General features: G+C 42.1%; 1 protein-coding gene and 1 long non-coding RNA gene across 5 annotated transcripts; both read left to right on the top strand.

Annotated features, from left to right (window-relative positions):
- Nucleotides 1–4,139, top strand: LOC115567170 (uncharacterized). Its single transcript, XR_003981149.1, has 2 exons — nt 1–150; nt 4,050–4,139. It is a non-coding gene; the product is annotated as an uncharacterized LOC115567170 (long non-coding RNA).
- Nucleotides 4,140–8,773: 4,634 nt separating this feature from the next.
- Nucleotides 8,774–22,799, top strand: mag (myelin associated glycoprotein). Of its 4 annotated transcripts, XM_030393484.1 has the most exons (11): nt 8,774–8,880; nt 10,028–10,103; nt 10,956–11,324; nt 11,539–11,835; nt 12,449–12,706; nt 14,206–14,466; nt 14,546–14,851; nt 17,099–17,198; nt 17,821–17,917; nt 18,193–18,246; nt 18,563–22,799. In XM_030393484.1, the coding sequence occupies exons 2-11, from the start codon at nt 10,058–10,060 to the stop codon at nt 18,719–18,721; spliced, it is 1,947 nt and encodes a 648-aa protein (XP_030249344.1). In that variant the 5' UTR covers nt 8,774–8,880; nt 10,028–10,057; the 3' UTR covers nt 18,722–22,799. The 4 variants fall into 4 exon arrangements, with proteins under 4 accessions (XP_030249344.1, XP_030249345.1, XP_030249347.1 ...); XM_030393485.1 differs by lacking the exon at nt 18,193–18,246 and having other exon boundaries at nt 18,563–18,721; XM_030393487.1 differs by lacking the exon at nt 17,821–17,917 and having other exon boundaries at nt 18,563–18,704.
- Nucleotides 22,800–23,087: the final 288 nt, after the last annotated feature.

Below are 23,087 nucleotides of genomic sequence, written 5' to 3'. Positions count from 1 at the left end.
TTCCACACCGTTGGGGCTTGGTACAGAGAGTGGCGAGAGGTCTTGCTGGCAGCGGGCTGGTGTGACGCTTCGCATGTGAGTGTCAGAGGGACGGCTGCTGGAGCTGCTCACACAGGAGCTGCTGGGGGTCGGCCACGGTCACCTACACAGGTGAGCAGCAGCACTTTGTCTCTGAGTTTCAAGGTTTTTATGGACTTTGGAGCTTTTGGGATTGGAGATTTTTTGGAAGGAAGAGGCAAGAGGACGTAGGATCTATCTATCTATCTATCTATCTATCTATCTATCTATCTATCTATCTATCTATCTATCTATTCTTGTTATTTTCGTTCTTTAAGGTCAAACACCTACAGTCAGGGGGTGAGTGTGCGCTTGTTTGCGTGAGCGTTCAAACATGAGCGTGAAAAGATTGAGAGTTGGATGAGTCACAAGTTGGACCCAGTTAGGTAATGAGTAAGTGTGCGTGTGTGTGTGACTGGGTGAATGTGTTTGTGATGATGTGTAAGCGTGCACAGATGAGTGAGCGAGTGTGTTATCTGTGAGGGTGCGTGTGTGTTATCTGTGAGGGTGTGTGTGTGTGTGTGTGTGTGTGTGTGTGTTGTGATAGCAGGGGTTGCTAAAAGCCCTGCCAATAATTACTGGATGGATTTCGCTGCCTGTGCCGTCAGCGCCGAGCCGTTCCCCTAACTGTCACATCCAAGCAGGGGCCCGATGCCTCGCATCACACAGCCAACCTGAACAGTTTTGCAAGTTATTTTAACACGGGCTGCGTTATTCAAACCAGGTGGAGGTACGTTCTCTGCAATGAAGCGTTTCACCACATCAGCAAAAGGAGGAAAAATCTTGCCGTTTTCACTTAATGCAAACATTAACAATTCCTAAAAATCGGAGTGGTGTTTTAGATGTCGATTTTGATTATAGCTTCCCCTTTTAAAGTTTTAATGAACAAACTCTGACAACCTTGTTATATACTGTTTTGCTTTGTTTATATGTGGCGGACCCTGCCAGTGTTCTGGGGAGCTGATTTCCCTCCGAGAACAGCTTATTTATTGAGTTATGGAAAAAACATATATTTCCAAAATTGTATTATTACCTCATCACAATTGTAAATATTAAAATTTGAGTTTAGATTTATTCTCCAAAATGACACGCTGCAATTTAAAGCCAGTATTCTGTGAGATTTGGTGGATGTGTGTAGCAGGTTTTGTAACAGAAATTAGCATTTTGTGTGATCTGGCGCCCCGCACAGTTTCTAGGGGCAACACAACAAATCCCAGACGTAATGTAGGAGCCAGCTACAAACCAAACTCATTACATCACAACAATGTTATATGTTGTAAACTTGTTTGTTGAAGTAAACATAACGTAACACTGATCCTACCCTCTCACCGAAGTTACATAGTGCAGAAACAATACCATCAAAATGATCTCGAACCGGTTGTTTTAAGGTAAATTAAAAATAAAAAAAACACATAAACAATATTTTTGTGTCATCTATGGAGGGACAGAGGTTGGCAGATTAAAACTCACTTTCCCAGTTTCGGGGAGCATCTCCGGGATGGGGCCGCACTCTATTCATCTGTGTGGATGCTGAACAGGTGACGGCTCTGTTTGTCGCCCCCTTTTGTTCAGAGCGGAAGGGAGAGCGCTCTAATGAGAGAGCAGGCCTGTGGCTCGCCATCTGCCCACTGGGCCGGGGACTGCCAGAGTCAGCCGGGTTTGCCAGGTAGAAAAGATGAAAATAAGCTATTTGAGCTCAGGTCTCTTGTTATGCTGGAGATCGGGGCCAACTGTGGCCCGCTCCGATGTCACGCTCACCTCATGTGCTGTTGGTAAAATGTGAGTTATATCTGTGGGTCTTCTTTCGAAATAGGAAAAAAAAATTGTGTGCTTAAGTTCAAACCAAACGAAAAACAAATGCAGGGTGTGTTATTGAAAATGTGCAGAGAACATGCGAATGCCGATAAAACGGCAGAAGTTGCAGTTTGCTTTAAAGAACTCAAATAGAAAAGAGGAAAAGAAAAAAAAACAGATGCATAAAATAGATTAAAGAGACCCTAAAATACTACAGTTATAGGTAAGAAAGAGATACATTTGTTAATACACTTCAAAATTATCTGCTGCAGGAAGAAGGCAGCAATACTTTTTTTTATTCCTCGACTACCTTAAAGTCCAGTCTGAATCTTTAATTTATGCCAGCAATCTCTGCAGAACCTTGGACAGACTGTGTGACTGATATTGGCATATCTCCGTGTTTATGTTTGTATCTTGTGTGCCTGAGTGTGTGTGTGTGTGTGTGCTGTGCTCGTCGCTCCATGTGTGGGAGGGGGGAGCAGTCATGTTTTAAGACCATCTGCTCCTCTGAGTATTTTAGTGGGGGCCTTAGCTTGCGGTGGACCAACGCGCGTCACAGGCAAACAGCAAAGCGCAAGCTGTGAGCGGGCCTGTTCCGGAAAAAAAAAAATTCCTCCAGTTTGTCCCTCGCACAATGGGCAGTGTTCTGTGCACAAGGTTCCCTTTCTCTTGCTCGCCTCGTCCAAGAGCCGCGGCGGAGCTCTTGTACGCGGGCCGCAGACGGTATTCACAATGAAAATGTTCTTCTTGGCACAGTCGATTGTGTGTGCGAGCCTTTTATGGCTTGTGGGAGAAATTTCAGTAATGTTAAATGACTCATAAAAGGTGTCGTGGCCTGATTTAGCAAGGATGATTGCTTTGATGGCATCTATATCCCTGAAGCGTGACGTGGAATAAGTAATTACGTTGAGTTTTTTTTGATTAGATCTTAGAAGAAGAGGTTCTGATGATGTAGATAAATGTGCACGGATGTACTTTGGGAATACCTCTGTCACCTTCTCAACCTGCTGGGTCTTAGTTTCTTTTGCACCGAACATGCCATGATCGTGTTAGCTCTCTCCGCCTGCTCTTGCTGATTTAATGCACACATATACTATGACTATACAGTCCCAGCAGGACAATGGAGCAGCCTGAGCTTACAACCAGCACATAGGGATTTGCAGAGGAAGGTCACATAGCTGCACACCCCACACTGAGGAGTGTGTTGGCATGCCTAATGCTGCCTGTGTGTGTGTGTGTGGTGTGGTGGCGGTGTGTGTGTGTGTGTGTGTGGGGTGGGGGGAGTATGGCATGCTGCGTATTCGTTTATAGACGGCTTCAGAGCGTCAAAGCAGCATTCTCTTCTTCAGCTCCTCTCCAGACTGTTTACGGAGGGATTCCCTTGAGGTTATCCGTGGCTCGGACGATGCCGTCTCTTGGCCGGCGGCCTAACAGCTTTTGGACACAGTGACTCACCCTACATGTAACAATGAGAGCAAGGGAAAAAAAAGTGCCACTCGGATAGACAAGTTGCCTTTGTTGCATTAATATGTAAACTAGTGCTTGTTCATGCTTGTGCTCCCCGCCCGCACACATTCCTCATTGGGGAAAATATTAGATCTGCACACGTCTGTAAAGATCAATGATCGTGACCCGAGGGCTCACATTTAAATTCATCCAGGCGAGGCTTCGGATTCACTTTCTTCAGTTTAATTGTCTAATTCAGGCTCTTTTTGGTGGCGGCTTTAAACAAACGGACCCTTCTATGATCCAAATCTGCATCAAACTAATGTAAATGTCTAATTTACATAACCATATTCATGTCACAAATTCTATGTTCCTCCTACTCCCCGTGTGTTGCTCTAACACAGCCTTACTCAAAGTGATATTGAGTCATCGTTCCTCCACCAAGCAATGGTTGCTCTCGCGTCTTGTGCACCACTGGCATTAAAAAGGTTCACCTACTGTCAACATGTTAAGGGAAGTATGGTCCAGGCCCGTAGTTGGAGGCATTGAGACACATGGGACGGCTCAGGAAAGGAATTCTGAGTGGGCCAAAGTACGGCTCCAGAAATGCCTGAACGCATATTCAGAGCTGCCCACGACACATGTAAACCAGTGCTCACACAGACTCCCTCTCTTTCCCTTTTCCCTTGTCTCCTTCTCACATCTCTCTTTATCTCCCTTTTCTGTCCTTTCCTGGTGAATCTGACATCTAGGATTCAGAGCAAGACGACCAACTCAGGGAGAACAACAACGGGTGGTAGAAGAAGACGAAGAAGAAGAAGAAGAAGAAGTGAGGACTGAGAGGGAGCAGGAGCCTGGTGCTGAGGCTGGTATGAGGCAAGTGTTTTGTGTGCGTGTCGCGTGTGTGTGTGCGCGCGCTTAAGTGTGCACACGTATGCTGTGTGCTCTGTGCCAGCCGTTTGTCTGCACCGTCAATGAGGCCGTTGTTGTTGGGCTGGATGTTGGTGGTGTCAGTGGCCCTGCCCGGCTGCTCGGCTCTGTTCTCTCCTGCCGTTTGCCGCTGCACGGCCTCTCTGCCTGGACACGCTCGCCTTGCTCTTGGCCTTTTGTTGCCGTGCAGATGGTGAAGCTTGACGCAACACTGGAGAAAAGTTAGGACTGTCACAGCCAACAGTGTGGCATTATGGGCCAAGACGTCTCGAGATGTGTGACCCACTTTCAGTCTGAGACGTTGATTCGGTCACACTTTACAACAAGGTACACGAGTAGTTACTGAGGAGCGTAAGGAATGGACCAGAATCAAACCTGATGGTTGAGGAATCGTTAATGAGTTATTCCTGAATAACGGTGATTTGAGGACTGTATTGTGAATAATGAAGAGTTACTGAAGAACAGAGTGGGAGATACCACATTAATTAATCATTACATAATGATTAGTTCATTAGTTTAGTTCAACCAGCTGCTGAGTGGCATGAAGTATGACGACCCATGCATTCCTAATTACTTTATCATTAGTTACTCTTTTGTGTGCATTTAAGTAAACTGAAACATCATACTGAGTAGTTACCAATATACACTCATTAGATACTAATTACCTAATCATTAGTTACTATTTATGTATCTTCAAGTAGTGATACATAATACTGACTAGTTACCCATTACAGGCTCCTTAGTCACTAATTACTTCATCATTAGTTACTCTTTTGTGTGCTTCATATAGTGACCTTTCATATTCATCGGTTACCAATATAGATTAATTAGTTACTAATTACTTAATCAGTAGTTACTTTTTTGTGTGCTTCATGTAAAGTGAAACTGTATAGTTACAATACAGACTCATTAGTTACTAATTACTTACTTATTAGTCTCTCTTTTTTGTATACCTACAAGTGAGACGTTGTACTGAGTAGTTGCCAATTTAGACTCATCTGTTACTAATCAATTAAATCAAGTAATTTCTTTATTCCTTACTCGTTCCTCATTTTTCTGTACCTTATTATCAGGTGTAACTTTTGATTTTAAAGCAGCATTCATTAATATTTTCATAATATGAAAAGAGTATATCAAATAATAATGTAAAAATGTTTGATTAGCTGTTTGGCCTGATAATTTAGTGTTCCCTGTAACCACTCTCATAGCATTTTTCCAGCTTTTTTTAAACTGAAAAGTACTTACAGTATGTTTTATACCGACTACAGACTATATATACTATATCAACTTAAAAGGTAGTCTTGCATAGCCAGACCACTCTCCAGAGTGATGCGTTAGCACTTGAGAAAGGTCTGATTTCTTTTAACTAATCAAAATAGTCTTAGATGGCATTAAACCCAGGGTGCAGCGACAGTGTCTGCAAAACAGTGTCACATGCACATGGAGAGGTGAGCCGTGGCGTTAAGAAAAGGTTATATCAGACAGCTTTTTTAGGTTTGTACCAATTGCGACAAGTCTGATGTTGTCTTGGAGGTTTCTGTTGTTTCAGGTAGTAACAGGGATTTTTAAAACAGTAGCACTCAGATATCATAAGGTAGGAGAATACTACCTCAGACTACTTCTAAGACGATGATATGACCTTTCACAACTTGTCTCTGCTGCCCCCAAGTGGCCATAAAAAGTAGTTATTTCCCCTCTGTCTTAAAAGCTCTGTTTTGCTCCTGTCTCTTTAAGAACCCCCTCCTAAATACCCAGTGTGCTCTGATTGGCCAGCTCACACATGCCTGAGCCAGCTGTGCTAAAACAATTCTTACACTTCAAACAAGACGCTAGGCATAAACTATTCAAATGTGTGACATAGTGATGTAGTGTGATGTCACAAAGTCACAGCATTAAAGGCAGAACTACTGATGAGGCGTTTCAAGAGCAGTGTTTTCTGTGAGAAAGAGCAGCTTCTGTAGGTGCAGACCTGAACCCATATAAAACCCTGAAGGAAAGGAAAACCTAATATCTCTTCTTTATTGCTAATAAAAAGTACCAGGCAGCTGACAGAGCAAGTACATTTCCTTTGAGTGTTCAAAAATACATGACTGCATGATGAGCAGCAGGACAGATCCACGGCCTCTTGCCATGTCGAACCAACATCATTTCTCACTTCGCTCCATCAACGAGGCTAATATTGGTCATGGATTCTTCGGGGGATGTTGTGATGTGTTAATCACGAAGCTTCAGAACACAATCCACTCTTAGGCCTGCCATCTGCACACACCGGCTGCTGCAGCATGAGGCTAAATCCTCTGCCTCTACTTCTGTGCGTATTCATTCTACATCACAGGGACCAGCCAATCATGAAAACAGTATTCATTCTATTTATATTGCAGTTAAACAGCTACATATTTCTTTAAAAAACATGAAAAGTAAAAGCAACGACCAGTTGCACACTTTTAAATATCAACTAAACAAATATAAAATAATAGGTTAAACGATGACATTGTTACCTGTATTAGATTGCAGAGTGGATGGAAGCACTTTCATTTTGCTTAATTGTTACCAATGTGAGAAGACAACGCTGATTGAATGACTAAAAGAAACAATTAAATCAGTTGGAAGGTGATGATTGTGTTTAGTGTTGAAACAGATTGTATAATTAATTCAGGAATTAGTCAGAGCGAGCACAGACGCTACATTTGCCTAAAGAGCTGCATGTTGATCTAAATCCTGTCATCATCATTATTGGCTGGAGTTTATTTCAAAGATTCTAAATGTAACTTGTCACGTATCAATGAATGGGGGTTAAAAATCCAGAATATAACTTGTTCCATGAAGGGGTCTCTCAATCAAAGTTTGATAAGTTGTGAAGTAGCTTGGTCGTAGTGTTGCTGATGAAAATCTGATGTGACTCAGCCATAAATGTTCAAAGAGGATGTAATGTATTAAGGTTTATTTTTACATTACCCTTGCTCACGTTCACCAACTTCCTCCCTCACTCTCTGGTGCATCATCTTACATTTTCCCAGCAGTTATAGTGACAGGCGACCAAATGAACCCAACTCTCTTGACTAATATTAGGATTTTTCTGAGTTTGAACATTGTTGAAAACATTTGGACTAATGTAAGTAGAGAACTCAAAATTCCGAAATTTTGCATATTTTGTCTTTAATCAGGAGCCGGCGTGGCGTGAAGATTTTCATTTTATAGTGACTCAATAAGCGATGTGGCTTTAGATGTTTTCTTTTTTTTGTTCACCTTATGTGACAAAAATAAGAATTCATGATGACCATGTAATGCCAACAACAACCTGTTTTTACTGAAACAACAGGACACGGCCACATACTGTATTTACACAAAATGACTTGCATTTGAATTTTTTTGAGTGCAGCACCACTGATCCCAGGTCTGTAACAATTAGTCAGATGTAATGTAGGTGCTAACTACAAACAAAACTCATCACGTCATGACATATGTTGAAGTAAACATGTCTGTATCTGACTTTAACAACTCAGTTTTTTGCATGATCACGATGAACCTGCCTTCTTTAACCTGTTCAAGGTAACTATAGTGAATCCTTATTCATACGGAGTCATTGTAATGATGTGCAAATTTGCTCAATTTCAAGGAAGTTCTTTCATTACACGTAAATTGTTTTCGGAATTTAAAGACACAACTGATTTTAAGACCCGAGAAGTAGTCAACCTTGTTTACAAAGATATGTTATAGTATTGCTGAATGTTGGCTGTCAGTGTTATTTATGTTTGAAGGCAGTTGAAAGTAAAGAACAGATTCTAGCTTGATTGAAAACAAATAACACACAGGTATTTGGAACCAAAACTGAGAGCTTATATTCTCGTCTAAGGATTCCCCACCACTGGCCTGTGGACCAGTACCGGGTCTTGGGTCATTCAGGACTGGCCCAAAAAAAACCCAATAGGCTGTAAGGGCGCGGATGTACTGTAGGTTACATTTACAGATGTAATTGCTATAAAGTGTAGGCTACTGCATTGGGTTTTGTTATTTATTCAGCTTGAATTGCAAACATTTTTATAACACTCCACAAAGCACATTATTTCCATTTAACATTAAAATGTTCAAGAAACTGTTAAATTTATGTAGAAAGTTCAAATATGACAATGAAAAGTTTTCAGGGAAAAGTTTTCTTAATCTTAAGTGAGAAAAACCATCAATAGTGACACTTTTGGAACATAATGTGCTGACACTAAATTATTTATGTGCAGTTTCTTTTTCAATACAGTGGCTTTTGTTTACATATGTCATCATCACCGTCATGAGTACGGCACAGATAGTATCAGTAATCTACTGATGACATGATGTGTGGTGACTGGAGTTTGTGTCAGACCTCGGACAACAGTGGCAGTCATTCATCGGAAGAGCTTACGTACGGCGGCGGCGGCGGGGAGCAGCGAGCAGGTGCTGACTGACGCTGAGTTTGTGTGACTTTACTACGGCTCTGTGTGAGTCGGGGGGCTGCAAGTGATGTCATCGCCTGATGATGCTGATGTAACTGGTAATTATTTTCTTTTTCCACAGAGAAGAAGGCTGTCGAGCTGTCTGGGTGTGAGTGAACACCCTCTAGTGGAGCTGCTGACCAGCTGTCCTGCAGAGCTTCTGTCTGTTTCTAACCATCAGCATTTCAAGGTAAAACCACAATCATGGTTTTATAAAAGATACTAACAAACATTTTTAAATTAGTTTTTTCTTCTTGTTTTTTTTGCTGCTATGACATAAAACACATTTTAAACAGTTACACTGTGTCCTGAAGTTCCTGAAGTCAGTTTGATTTGAATCATTTTGTCATTTTGTCTCTAGATCCAGTTATTTAGAATATAATGTTGTCCATAATGCGTTGTGTTTAAAGGGCTACTGAGTGAAATACAATTTCAAGCATTTCTAGGTCTGTCAATAATAACAAAGTAAGAAAAGAAATGACTGATATAACATCATGTGTCTTATCCTTTTTCGACCTGTTGTTTGGGTTACCGCTGGGAGAAATTGAGCGCTTCGTGTTGTTTTTGTAGGCGAATCTGTGTTTCTGGCAAATGTATCAGACATATTCTGATACAGGGACGTGTGTGATGATGAGTGATGAAAACATCAAATTGGGATTGGAAAAATGTTAGACTTTGTGCAGGAACTGATGCAAACATCAATTTTGGTGATCATTGAGTCAGTAAAAAAGAGTTTTAAACACTGTTAAAGGTGCACTTTGTAGTTTTAATCAGAAGAGGAAGATTATCATCGACTGATTATTTTATGCCTGAATAAACTAAATAAACAAACTCTCTTTGTTGTCATGACTGAACAAACTGAATAAACAAACTGACCTTAAAGGACAACTAACTTTGTTTATATGTGGCGAACCCTGCCACCTTTCTTTCTTCAAACAGTATTGCAGGGACCTTATTTTCCTCTGAGAACAGTTTGTTTATTCAGTTATGGAAAAATACATGTTTGTATTATTACCTCATTAATGTTGTAAATATTAAAATTCTCAGTTTGAACTGCTTCTACAGAACTACACAGTGCCCCTTTAACCTCAAAAAATATAATAAGTTCAAAACCGCATTGCATTTCTTTGTGGTTGTAGATCAAGGTACCGTGCTTCGCTCCGAAGCCAGAAACTAAACTGTTAAATCTCAATAACATTTAGATTATTGGTGTCATTCTCTGAGGTAAATGCAGTGTCTGAGTCATCAGCAGCAGCCGTGCTGTAAACAAGACGGTTCCGGTTCTTTTTCTCTCGATGATGCATGTGCTGTAACTGACAGGATGTGTTGTGTTCCAGAGGTCTATGGTCCAGCGCTGAGCAGAGACCATGTGGTGTTTGGAGCTGCTCTTACCACTGCTGTTGATCATCAATGGTAATACATTTCTGTACCTCTTTGCTGTCTGATGGTACATAAAGAAGGCATGCAATAATATTTTTTCACTCGCAGATGCAATATTAATTGGCAGTATCATGTACAACATTATTTTTAAACTTAATTTACTAATTTATCTTACATATTACAGATTATTCTAGGTACTACTGAGGTGATCATATGCTTTTTTATACACTCCATCATATTAAAATGCCATTACTGTCACAGCATGGTCATATTAGAGCATTATGGAGACATTTTATGTTCATTTTCTGTCGGATACATTCTGTTTTAGCTCCTGTCTCTTTAAGGCCCCTCCTCCTGAATACCCAGTCTGCTCCGATTGGTCACAGCCAATAACAACAACAGAGCAGCTGTGCTAATTCAGTCTGAAATGCCAAACTAGCTGCTAGGCATGAATTATACAAATGTGATTCTTTGATGTAGTGTGATGTCACAAAGTCACAAAATTAAAGGCAGGTACTACTGACGAGGCGTTTCAGGAGCAGTGTTTTCTGTGGGACAGAGCAGCTTCTGTTGGTGTGGATTTTGACCTTAATGACTTTCATGATCTTTTACATGCACAAGATCAAATATAAAACACAGGGAAAAAAGGAAATGCAAACGAAAAAGGCACAACTGGTCTCCTTTAAAAACAAACTCAGACTCATCAGAACATGACCACGCTGTGAGAATAAAGACATTTTAATAGTCTGAGAGTTTTTCTGAGAGTTCAGAAAACACTCTTGTGCTTCCTATATTATTTTAGTTTTTAATTTTACTATATTTATTTTATTATTATGTAACTGTAAGAATTTCTAATCTTAAAGTCTGTCTCTGATCTTCTCTCAGATGCCAGTTGCCAGTGGAACGTTTGGGTCCCTCGGGACATCTCGGCCATGACGAACTCCTGTGTGGTCATCCCGTGCACCTTCATGTATCCGTCCGGTATCAGGCCGTACCGCGGCGTTCACGGTATCTGGTACTTTGGCCAGCCTTACCCTCAGCTCTTCCCTCCTGTCGTCTTCAAAACACGCACAGACATCGTGCACGAGAGCTACAAGGGCCGCACCAAGCTGCTGGGCGACCTGCACCAGAGGAACTGCACTCTGCTCATCAACAACATCGGCGCGGAGCACTCAGGGAGATACTACTTTCGTGCTGATCTCGGTGGAGCCAACATGTATACGTTCCCGGACTTCTCTGAGCTCAAGGTTCTGGGTAAGTCACTGATCAGAGGGAAATATACATGAAACTGTGACCAATAAACCAGAAATATATATATATATGTAAAAAAGGAAAGTACAAATTTAATGTATTGAATATAACAATTTCATCCATCTAGATAAGATAAAATGCTGCTTTACAATTAAAGTTCCTCTTATATTATACATTAAATAAATCCAGTAATGTCCTTTTCATTCCTGTCCACCAGATCAACCCAACATCGACGTCCCAGAGGAGATCGTCAGCGACGAGAGTCTGGAGCTGACGTGCTACGCCCCGGACAACTGCCCCGACATGACCCCAGAGATCCAGTGGATGTACACCGACTACCTGCCCGACCCGGAGTTCAGCTCTGACTACCTGGAGGAGAGCAACACGGCGGTTCTCTCCAGCACCCTCACCTTCACACCCAGACCCATGCACAACGGGCAGCTCCTGGGCTGCAGGGTCTACTATCCCAACACCACTCTGGTCTATGAGAGGCTCATCTCACTAGACATCAAGTGTAAGTTAAAAAGCACCTTTTCCACCTCAATCTCCAGCCTCCGACGGACTGTTTCTCTTTGCTCAGCATCGTTGTAAATGATGGCCAGCCTCCTGTGATTTTGTAATTCAAATGCAGGCAATAACAATATTGTTGTGTCTGACATGCCACACTAGAGTCCCAAAAGCATTTATGAATCCCACTCAAGCAAATTTCTTTCTTGAGTGGCTTCCAGGCAGTGACTCAAGATAGTGTAGTGTTTGTGTCGTGCAGCGCCATCGTTTGAGTTCCAAGAATGATTTTAGAGTTCCTGTGGAGCTAACGCTGAGGCATACTTCCAGTTGACAGCAACACTGTGAAGGGGAGCAAGAGCAGAGTCAGCTTTTCAGGATATTATTCCTCCACATCCAGAATCCATCGAACAGTTGTTGAGATAATTCAGTCTGGTCCGAAGTGAGTGAGAGACGGACCGACATTGACATTTGCAGCGTTAGCCTGCAAGAATAGCTACAGAATCTGCATTGTTGTTGTGCCGCACTGCAATTCCTGCAGTTTACACCAAACATCGAAAACAAAACCCATATATATCTCTGCCTTTTGGACATTAAATCCTCCGCCTTACTTCCTCTCCCAGATGCCCCACGCGCCGTTTGGGTGAACGTGTCCTCAGAGGTGATGGAGGGCAGCTCTGTGATGCTCCACTGCGAGGTGGACAGTAACCCTCCTCCCAAGATCTTCTGGATGTTCGGCGACCAGGAGCTTCTGTGGGACACGGCGTCCAACATCTCTCTCGCTCTGGACGACGTGACGCCCGCGCAGGAGGGAATCTACACCTGCGTCGGGGACAACGGCTACGGCATCATGAACACCTCACTGTACCTTGCCGTCAAGTGTAAGTCCCTGAGACGGCAGCTGTGTCGCAGTTCTAACATATATATTGTAAATACTATATAGAATAAGTATGTTTTAGGTAAGAGGGACACAGCAGTTGATGGTTTAGAAAAAGTAACAATAGAGGAATTAGTTTGAATTCTTACGTCAGAAACAATAAAGACAAAGTCATAGGCAGGTCGTTGTCAGCTTGGATTTCCAAAATCTACAAATAACAGAAAACAAAATAAAAAAGCCTCATAACATTCACAGAAACCTCTCAAATCAAGAACCCAGCTGTTGTTGATCCGTATGCTCAGTATTTTCTAACCTGTCCTTCCTCTGCCAATTAATCAATATGCGCCGCAGAGCTTCAGAGCCACGGAGAGGAAATGGCAGAACAATAAAAAAGGTGTATTGGACGAGCGGAGCCGTGTCCCAAATCCACACAGCACACTAATGCTGTCACAAATCAATTTCCTTTTTTGTTTCAAACAAACACGGAGCGCCGCAGAAACAATCACACTGTGACCCGAGGGGGCCACTGACAATTTAACTTCATCACAGGAAACAAAACAAGAATCCGAAGATTTAATATTTTTCTGTGTTCTGAGATCTCCCTGAAACTAAATCACCACATTCTCTTTGTAGCTCTCAGTTTCTTTGTTCCTTTCATTGTCAGACAGTGTTGATACATATCACACATAAAAAAAATGTATTATCTTTTTCCGTGGGAGCTCACTACATACTCAAACCTTCCTCTCTAACAGTAACAATGTCAGAACTTTGGAGGAGATGTTGATGATATAGGACTCTCTGCCCAAAGTAATCACTGAACACTTGCATCAACTGAAACAAACGTACAGTTTATTTTATCCTGAGACAGAGAAGCTCACTCTGCTGAGAGGCTCAACACATACAGAAAGAGACATGGTCAGATCTATTTCACAAGTTGTATAATACAACATAGAATAAAAAATTAGGTGTTCATACGGAATACGCACTCGTTATTAAGATTCAATAAAGTCTTCTCATAGATCTTAACACGTGATTAGTGACTTTATCGCAAAACATTTTTAAAGTGAAACCTGTGTGAAAGAGGTCGCTCACACTGATCAACACAGAATTATCACAGAGCAGATGATCCCTCAGCTTTATGGAGCTTTATGGCGCTTTACAGTGAGTTTCAGCTCACTGTTAACCCGACTGACGCTCAACTTTACCATTTTCTGCTTATACTTAGTGCTCTGTGTCGTTTTTGGCTGCAGCAGGCATCTGTTTTCAGTAAAAACACTGAAAACAAATCACCGTAACAGCAAAGAGACACAGTGAGAGACTTGTGAACATTGAGCTTAAAAGCCAATGTTTTCCTCAGGAGTTAACAAAACATTGCTGGATGTCCGCTGCTCAAAGTGTCCAAAAAAACAAATCACTTACTGCAGATTTAACTAAATATTGTCTCCTGAAACTAAAACCAGTAACCCAAACTCAAACCCTGAATATCTCTACATTTTGCTGCAGACCCTCCCCGTGAGCCCGTGGTGAACGACTCCATGACGGTACAAGAGGGAACCTCGCTGGCCCTGCACTGTAGCACCCAGGGCAGCCCTGCCCCGACCCTCACCTGGCTGAAGGACGGGGAGCTGGTGGGCACCATCACCGCTGACGAGCTGTCAGTGCTGGAAATCCTGGAGATCACACCGCAGGGAGACGGACAGTACCGCTGCCTGGCCGAGAACGAGCACGGAAGAGCCAGCAGCTCCCTGAACATCACTGTTGAGTGTGAGTGCCTCAGTAGGACATAGAATAAACAAATGATCGGTAATGAGCATCTCTGAAGCTTTTTAAATATCCTCAACAGATGCCCCGGTCTTTCTGGAGGAGTCCAAGTGCACGGTGGTGCGGGAGGGCGTCCAGTGTGTCTGCATGGCCACAGGAAACCCTGAACCCACCATTGAGTTCTATCTGCCCGACCTGAACGTCACCATCAACGAAACGGACGGGCGGTACAACTTCTACACGCACACAGACGGACACACCTCCACCGGTATGATCAAGCTCAGGGAGAAAGGCGAGCGGATCGACAACGGCCCTGCCGTCAACGTTCACTGCAGCATGTTCAACATGTACGGAAGAGAGAGCGTACACCTGGAGCTACAGCAGGAGAGTGAGTAGAGACAAACTGAACACTGAAACTGATGATTTACTTTTGATTCCTGTTGTGATGTTTGGTTAAGTCATACAGGAATTTCCTCCTTCTGCTTCTTTTTCATCGTCTTTCTTTTAGCATTCTTTAAAGGAGACATATTAAACTCTCATATAAAAGTTTCTCATACTGACCAGTGCTGCAGCTCTGTATTCCCCCTCTGTCTGAATCGCTCTTAAGACCCCCCTCTCCTTAATACCCAGTCTCTTCTGATTGGTCAGGTGACACACGCCTGAGCAAACGACGCTAACAGCAACAAAGCAACTGTGCTAAATTAACTCTGATGTGTCATTGGAGCCGCTGGGCATGAATTATGAAAATGTGTGACATGGTGACGCAGTGTGATGTCACAAAGTCACAGATTTAAAGACGGGACGACTGATGAGACATTCCAGGAGCAGTGTTTTCTGTGGGAGAGAGGAGCGTCAGTGCACACAAGAACATATAAAACAACACTGACAGATAGGAAAGCAATGATTATAGCTTTTCAGGTTTTCCTGAAAGAATAAGCCTGTTGATATTCTGTTTCCTTATTGTCAACAAATCCAATTAACAAAACAACAGTACATTGATCTCACTGAAAAGTGTTGTTAGTGTCGCCAAAGCCTGATCGATCTTATATTACATGTTCCTTCATTCCCCTGACCAACAGCACTGTGTTGAGTCAAACCCATGGCTACACACACAGGAACTACTGTCAGCCAGAGATTGCACGTTGTTTAAGTGTGACGACTAGCGAAGGATGCAACTGTTGTCGTATTGGAACTGTGTAGTATATTTTATTGAAAGAAAAGCAAAGAGCCTCTGAAGGCTTCTTCTCCCTACTGACTATAATATACTAACTGGCTTCTGCTAGTTGAGGCACTGTTGATCCGACTGGAGAGGTTAGCCTGTGACAGACAGATGGTTCATCTCCTGAAATACCTGCCAAGTATTATTTTTTTTAAATGTCTGCTCTTTTCCAAAGCGTTTTGCACAGTGCTTTCCCAGATGGTTCTGCGTGACAAACCATCTGACGCTTTCAGGTTTTGTATATGTTGTCCTATTGCTGTAAATTAAATGTGTACCGATCTGCTGCAGAAAATAGTCGAATGCACTATTTCCTCTCTTTTAGATGCTTCCTAAGAAAAACTGTTTTAAGCCTTTTTTAAGAAATCAAACCATTTTGTATATTTCAAGTTCGGTTTAAAATATTTATATGTTGAGTGGAAAAGGAGGGAAATGGGTGGCGTGCCTTTAATCATTGAGATACAGACAGCTTTCACACCACAACTTGACACTGTGGAGAAAAGGGCACATAAGATTTGTCACCTGGTTTTGTAACCAAAGTTAAGGCAGCAACATTTTGACTTGTAACTTTAGAGAAGGATGGTGAAAAAGTAAGAAATCCCCCAAGCCAACTCTGTTCTCTGATCCAGCCAGGAATTAAGTAAAAAATCTCAAGCATGGCAGAAATATCAGAGAGTACTGGGACACCAGGCTTGAAAATAAATACTGTGATTATTTAGGCTTCCTTCCAGTGTACTCCGTAGCACCCCGGTTAGCTGCTTCGTAAGGATTAAGTGCTTCTTCTCTTCTTGCCCGTCACTTGTGCACATTGTTTGCACTTGTGGGAACGCTCCGAAAACAAACATGGCACATTGTTGGTTTTGGTCTCTTCATTGGATTCGTTGGACAATAGGACAAAAAGAAAAATATAGAATAACTACAGTTTTATCCTTAAGATGCTGTCATCCTCATAAAAGTACATGATGGACTTCATAAATGGTGGATTTTCTACTAACTTGATGCATTTGTGCTGCGATTATATGAACAATCCCTCTAATTTTATATTTTTTTATTTTTTATTATATACTAGGTGCACCATTTTTCTGTGTGTAAATTAAAGGGGCATTGTGTAGTTTTAGAGATGAAATTCACACTCAATACAGACAATATTAATGAGGGAATAATACAAACTCTAACGTACTGAATAAACAAGCTGTTCTCAGAGGAAAATAAGACTGTTTGAAGCTAGAAAGGTGGCAGTATGAAACTGTGCTGTCCTTTAAAGTCAGTTTGTTTATTTAGTTTGTTTAGGCATTAAAAACAGAATCAGTTAATTAAGATATTTCCTCTTCTGATTCAAATTTCTTCCCCGGAAACTACGTAGTGCTCCCAATTAAGTCGCATGTCCTCATATCTAACTTCGATCACCTTTGTTTGCAGAAAAGTACATGATGGCAGTCATAGTCGGCACCATTGGAGGCGTGGCGGTCATAGCCTTCATCATCGCAGCAGTGAGATACGTTGGCCACAACAACAAGAAGTGAGTATCAATGACAGACTAATGGAGAGGCCGATGCGAGGCAGAAGTAGTCGTTTTTCCTCACTAAGCATTTTCTGACATCCAAGGAGACACTTAAGCCTTGTCATCCATTCTAAAACACACACACATTGTATATGAGTGAATGTGGGACTGATGTGGACGTGAGAATCATTTTCTCCAGAGCAATTTCAGTTTATTTGCCAGGACAAGTCCCAGCTGAAATCCTTGGAGATCCACATTGGCTGCCTTGCGGAGTGGGTTAGAAAGCTGGACTAACCTTATATTTTGCAGGCCCAATTCCCTGCTCTGACACCGCTTCTGTATCCTTGACCTGCTACGCTAAATACAACCCGGGTAGCCCTCTTAACCAAGGTGCTTTATTTTAGCCTCAAGGCATATTTGGACCCCCAAATTTGCAAGCTTTCTCTGGCAAATCACCCCTGAAGTGGGTGTGAGCTCAGCGACTAAACCCATAAACATAACCACGTCACTCACAGCCACAGTTGGCCTCCAGCATAACCTCACAGAGCTTGTTGTTTTAAAATGGATGCCCAGGCTTGGCGTGTCACCCTGCGTTAGTCGCAGTCGAGACCGAGTCTGATTATGTGACTCCGTCCCCCAGAGAGAATGGCAACCCTAGGCAGGACGTGGTCCTGGAGAACCCAGCTTTGTACTACAGCGCAGTCAAGAAGGACAAACAAAATCTGAGGAAGAAAGTGGTGAGACATGCTGATGTCAATGATTATGATTATGATGGAGGATGGGTTGGGTGACCATTCTCAGATTGTTTGGGGTTGTAGTTCTGTGTAACACTTTGTAAAAAAAAAAAAATATAACACCCCATTTTGACCTCTGAAAATGAGGTAATAAAGGAATCTCTCCCACCAGCAGTCCAGTAGCTCCAACCATGACCTTTCCGAACACTGTTTTCTCTTGCTTTCATCGCTTCTCTGCGTTTTTCTGTCTGTTTTTCTCTCCCCTAACTCTTGCACAGCTTAAGACAGAGCTGTTGGGCTCAAAGTTTAACTCCATTCTAGAGGAGACTACGGTAAGGTTCCTAAACAAATCCCCATTAAAAAAAAACCAAACAACACAAGCCTCAGTGACAGATGCATCTCCTCGCATATCAGCTTCTGTGTCCTGTACACTGCCGTTTGTTTCCAGAAACTGCCTTCTGCATGGCTGCCTCATCGCTAACACAAACTGCCAAACCTAACAGGAAACATCTCAATCTCCCTGTCAGTTGTCGACCAGTAACCCCTAACATCTTTTCTTTATGGTGTCTGTCGCACTCGTCTGTCATCCGAGGTGTCGCCGGCACCTTGCCAGTGATTTCTGCCGCTGATTCGTGCTTCTGTCTGCAGGGAGAAGACGGGGATTATCAACCTGTGGGCTCTATGGCAGGACTGGAGAGGCAAGAGCTGAATTACGCTGCTCTGGAGTTTATCGGGGCCAGGCCCAGGGAGGGGGCCTCAGGGAGGGGGGATGACGGCAGCAACTACACGGAAATCAAAGCCAAATGAATCGCGATCCTTCCCTGATCCCTCGGCTATGCGAGACGCAGTGGCGACCCACAACACATCTCCTGCCCCGTAAACTGTGTAATAACCCGCCTCCCTCTACTGGATTTCACCCTGCATATGATGACTCCTTGCCACTCATTTCCTCAGATTTGTCACATAAAATGTACCGCTCCATGCCAGTACTCCCCCCTCACGCTGGCCGTCCTCCATGGGACGCCCCTTCACACGCCGTCATTTGGGAAAACTGGTACTTTTCCGGGTCAGAGCATGACCCACTGGACAATGTCAAAGAAATTATTTGAATTTCTCGCCTCAGTTGTTGTACGTGGGCTCTAAAACATGCAGTGTTAACCAGCGACCCATGTTTTTGTTGCTTTCATTGTGGTGTGACACAGTTTGCTCGTCATCTGCTCTACATCTGTCTCCTGTAACCGTCACTGTGTCTGCTGCCAGTCGAAGCATCAGGGCAAGGAGTAACTGCGCTTTTTGTTCTCCTTTATTTCTGTGTGTCTGTCAGAGGAGAGCAAACCTCTCCTCTCTTTCTTTTTGATTAATTACTTCCCAAGAATATCCCCTTTCGAACAAAGTGGATCGAGTGCTGGTTCTAGGGCTGGTGCTAGTGCTGGTTCAGAGGTGGTTCAACCCTGAAAAACTTCAGTGAGACGCTGTATACATCACCAATTTCCCATCATTGCTAGGAACAGCTCTGGCGAACAACATCGACTGTTGCTCCTGGCTTCGCATGGCTACATTGACATCCAAACATGACCGGTCCTCGGACCACCGCTGCTTCGATTTGGTGGCCAGAATGATAATTTTTTTGCTTTATTCTCCTGTAGATGAGTCAGAACATGCCACAATAGATCTGGAATTTAAAATTGGCAGTCGTAAGTGGTTTTAGTGGGTCCTTGGTCACGATAACCCCGCCCTCAGCTTCTGACATAAGCAGGTCAAAGCGTTGGTGCCACTCTGGCTTCTTCCAGAGTAGGCACTGGTTCCGAACCAGCACCTGAACCACCTCGGTCGAAAAGGGGTAGAAGATAACCCACTGAGGCTGAGAGATGTAAACGCCTCCCAGCATCTCGTTTCCACATAATTGTATTTAATGTGTGACGCGACTCGGTGGCCCCTCGTAACAAATGAACACAAAAGTCACCATCATTTTTGAGGTTTTGTAAATTCAACACTGTCCAGTCACAGCTTCTCCTCAGCATTTTCCAACTAGAACGTGTTGAGATTTTTCTCGGGGGAACTTCCTGCACTGTGGTCGACGTGAAGTGTCCGTCTCATCTCCGACGTCTTCTCCCTTTAGTGTGGCTTCCAGCTCTCTGACTTTTCTGGAAAAAATACAGACCTAAAGCACAACATATTTGCGAGCGAGCGGCCAAAGTGTTATCTCTTTTCGACAATGTGTGTGTGTGTGTGTATGCGTGTGTGCGTGTGTGTGTGTGTTCAAATCGTGCTGAAAGATCATAGGACACTGATCACTGAAGTCTTTGGGAAGTTTGAGCATCGCTTCACTTTTGATGCTTTGTTCTCACTGTGTTGCATCAGATGTTTGAATGAGAAAAAAGAAGTGATGCTGACTAGCCAGTTGGTTGTGCTATTCAAAGACATTTGATGAACCTGTGATGTAATATCAAAGCACACTAACAGTCTAACTTGATAATGATGGTGTCAATAATATATATTAATTAAGATGTATATTGATGGGGAAGGGGATTCCAGTATGTACAGTAAATACCCTGCATGACTGTTTTGCCAGCAGGCTCACGTAGAAGCGTTAAATTATGGATAAAAGCCAGTGTGAGAAGTGAAAAACAGTCTTTTCACACATCTTTCAAATGTTTTTGACTGAACACTGTCTTAATATGAGCTTAATAACAAAAGCGTACACTAGTCAATGTCACATCAGAGGCTGCGTTTACATGCAGGGAGAAACCTTTTTGCAGTTGATTGAAAGCTTAAACCCTGATTTCTCTTATGAATAAAAAAACATAAAATAACTTCAGAAATGTAATGGCGCACTTTCATCAAATGGAAATTTGAAAAAGAATCGTCAAATTAAAAGCAGCAGAGGCCGAGGGGCATCCAAAAATGTGGTTTGCCTAAAACAGTGACATTACCTTGAATTTTTCATCTAATTTGATTTCATAAGTTGAATAAAAACTTGTAGGGTATGTAAGGTTTTTCTACCGGGATGAGTCAAGGTGAATGTATCAAAAAACTCAGTCTGATAAAATTAAATGAAAGCAGATTTATTAAACGTAATGTGTACTTCAACACATCTAGTTTGTTTATGTATTCACATTGACTAAACATGACAGAAACACTTAATATCAGGGGTTTCCAACCACTGGTCTGTGGACCGGTACCAGGTCTAGCATTATTCAGAGGACGTAAGGGGGTGTATGTACTGTAGGTTACATTGTGTTTTGTTATTCATTTTACTGGTAAAGCCAACACTACATATCACAAGGCAAATTATTTAACTTGAAAATGATCAAGAAACTGTTTTAATTTACGTAAAAGTTTAATTATGACAATGAAAACACTTTACTAGTTACATTACGTGTGACCCTTCTTTCTTTTCTTTTTGTTATAAAATTACAGTCTCCAGGCTCAGCTGACAAAACCCCTGATGAAATATCAGACTTTACAGTGTTTCTACAGAACTGTAGCAAGAGGACATTATCCAACAGTTTTCACAGGCGTGGCACAGGTTATCAGAGTTCCTCTTTTATACACAGTACATCAATCTACCCATGAAAACACATCTGTGCATCTGTCCACATCATCGTTATCAGGTCATACGTGTACACCTCAGTTTCCTCTGCAAGAAATGATACCTAAAATACTGAGAGTAACAGCTACAGCTCGACTTTCAAAAATCAGTGTTAAACATGAAAAATGCAACTAGTTTACTAAGTGTCTTCTCCTAATCATACACTGTTACACTGCGCTGATGCTGATAGACCTCTCAAGCGGAAAGTAAAGTCTGGCAGGAGATGTGCAATGATCTCTTCTTGGCAAATAACAAATGTAGGTTATGAAACAAATTCACAATGCAGCAGCCTCGTTTGAACTGATGGATTAAGTTCATCAGGAGCAGCTCGTCTCTGTGTGCACAGAACGCAGCAAAGGCCTCTGACTGCTAACCGCTAACTCCACATACGAGTAGACTGATCATTAGAAGCGAGTTCAGTTTATATTAACCCAAATAAATCTCTCTCCGTCAAAAACTACGGTTAAATAAATCATGTTGATGACGCCTCGGGCTGCCTCTCAAACAGGGCCCATAAGGCTGTGATGTGAGGAAGTATAGTCTTGCTCAAGAGATATATTACAAAGTCTTGTTTTGTTCCCTTCAGACAGAGCTCCTTTGCCTTATCTTGCCTTACATTATGTTTCAAGTATGAAGATTAAACGTGTAGAGTGCCGATAAATTAGCAAACTTTAAATGATGTTTTGGTGCAGAATACAAAAATAGCTTGATATCAGGGGTTTTGAGCGCTAGCTACACTCTCTAAGCCAAAACAAATACAAAAATGTAGTTCTCTGTGCGTGTAAACCAGCTATTCTTACTCACATTATCCTTTTATTAAGACATTGTTCTGTCAACGTAATGATGGAGGGTTCCTGATATGCTGGCTAGCATTCATAAATTGCCTGTATGCTCAAAGTCAATAACCAGTTCATGTCTTTGAACGCCTCATCGGGTGGGTTTATTTTTTATTTACATTTTTTTTTAAAGTAGAAATATCAAATATGTTTTACCTAATCTTTTGTCACGGTGTGTTGTAAAGCAAAATGTGTATGTCCTATACTTTGTGGTGATCATAATTATCATGATGGAGATCTTTGTTTTCTACATATATGATTGACACAATAATTCAGATCAGGGTTTTGCAATCTCTCTGCAAATTAGCACTGTTACTTAATGAAAGCAGGATTTTCTGAAATGATGTCGTTTGCTTGCTCTTTTTATTTTAAACAAGTCTTTCATGCCTCAAGCAAATTCATCTGTCTTCAGTTCCACGCAAACATAAATAAAATAAAAAACAACACGAAATGCAAACAGGTGATTATTGATAGAAAACAAACGGTCTGTTTGTCATGCTGTCTCGTCTTTGTTGGGAAAAGCAACATCACCATGATGAAACAGTGTCATGCTCCGTTTACTTTTTGCCGTTGGTTCTAGATAGATAGATAGATAGATAGATAGACAGAGCATCAACTTTCACTAACAAGACTTTGCAAAGCATTGTCTGGATTTTTAAGTTAGAATGTTTTTTTTCTAACACAACCTCTTGAGGTAATTTTAGAAACTGTTTTGTTTGTAGGTGAATACAAGCAAGAATATCGA

This window comes from Sparus aurata, chromosome 17 (assembly GCF_900880675.1).
Source record: "Sparus aurata chromosome 17, fSpaAur1.1, whole genome shotgun sequence".
NCBI classification, from domain to species: Eukaryota; Metazoa; Chordata; class Actinopteri; order Spariformes; family Sparidae; genus Sparus; species Sparus aurata.
The sequence above is the reverse complement of the archived record's forward strand: the minus strand, read 5'-3'. Positions and strand labels throughout refer to the sequence as shown.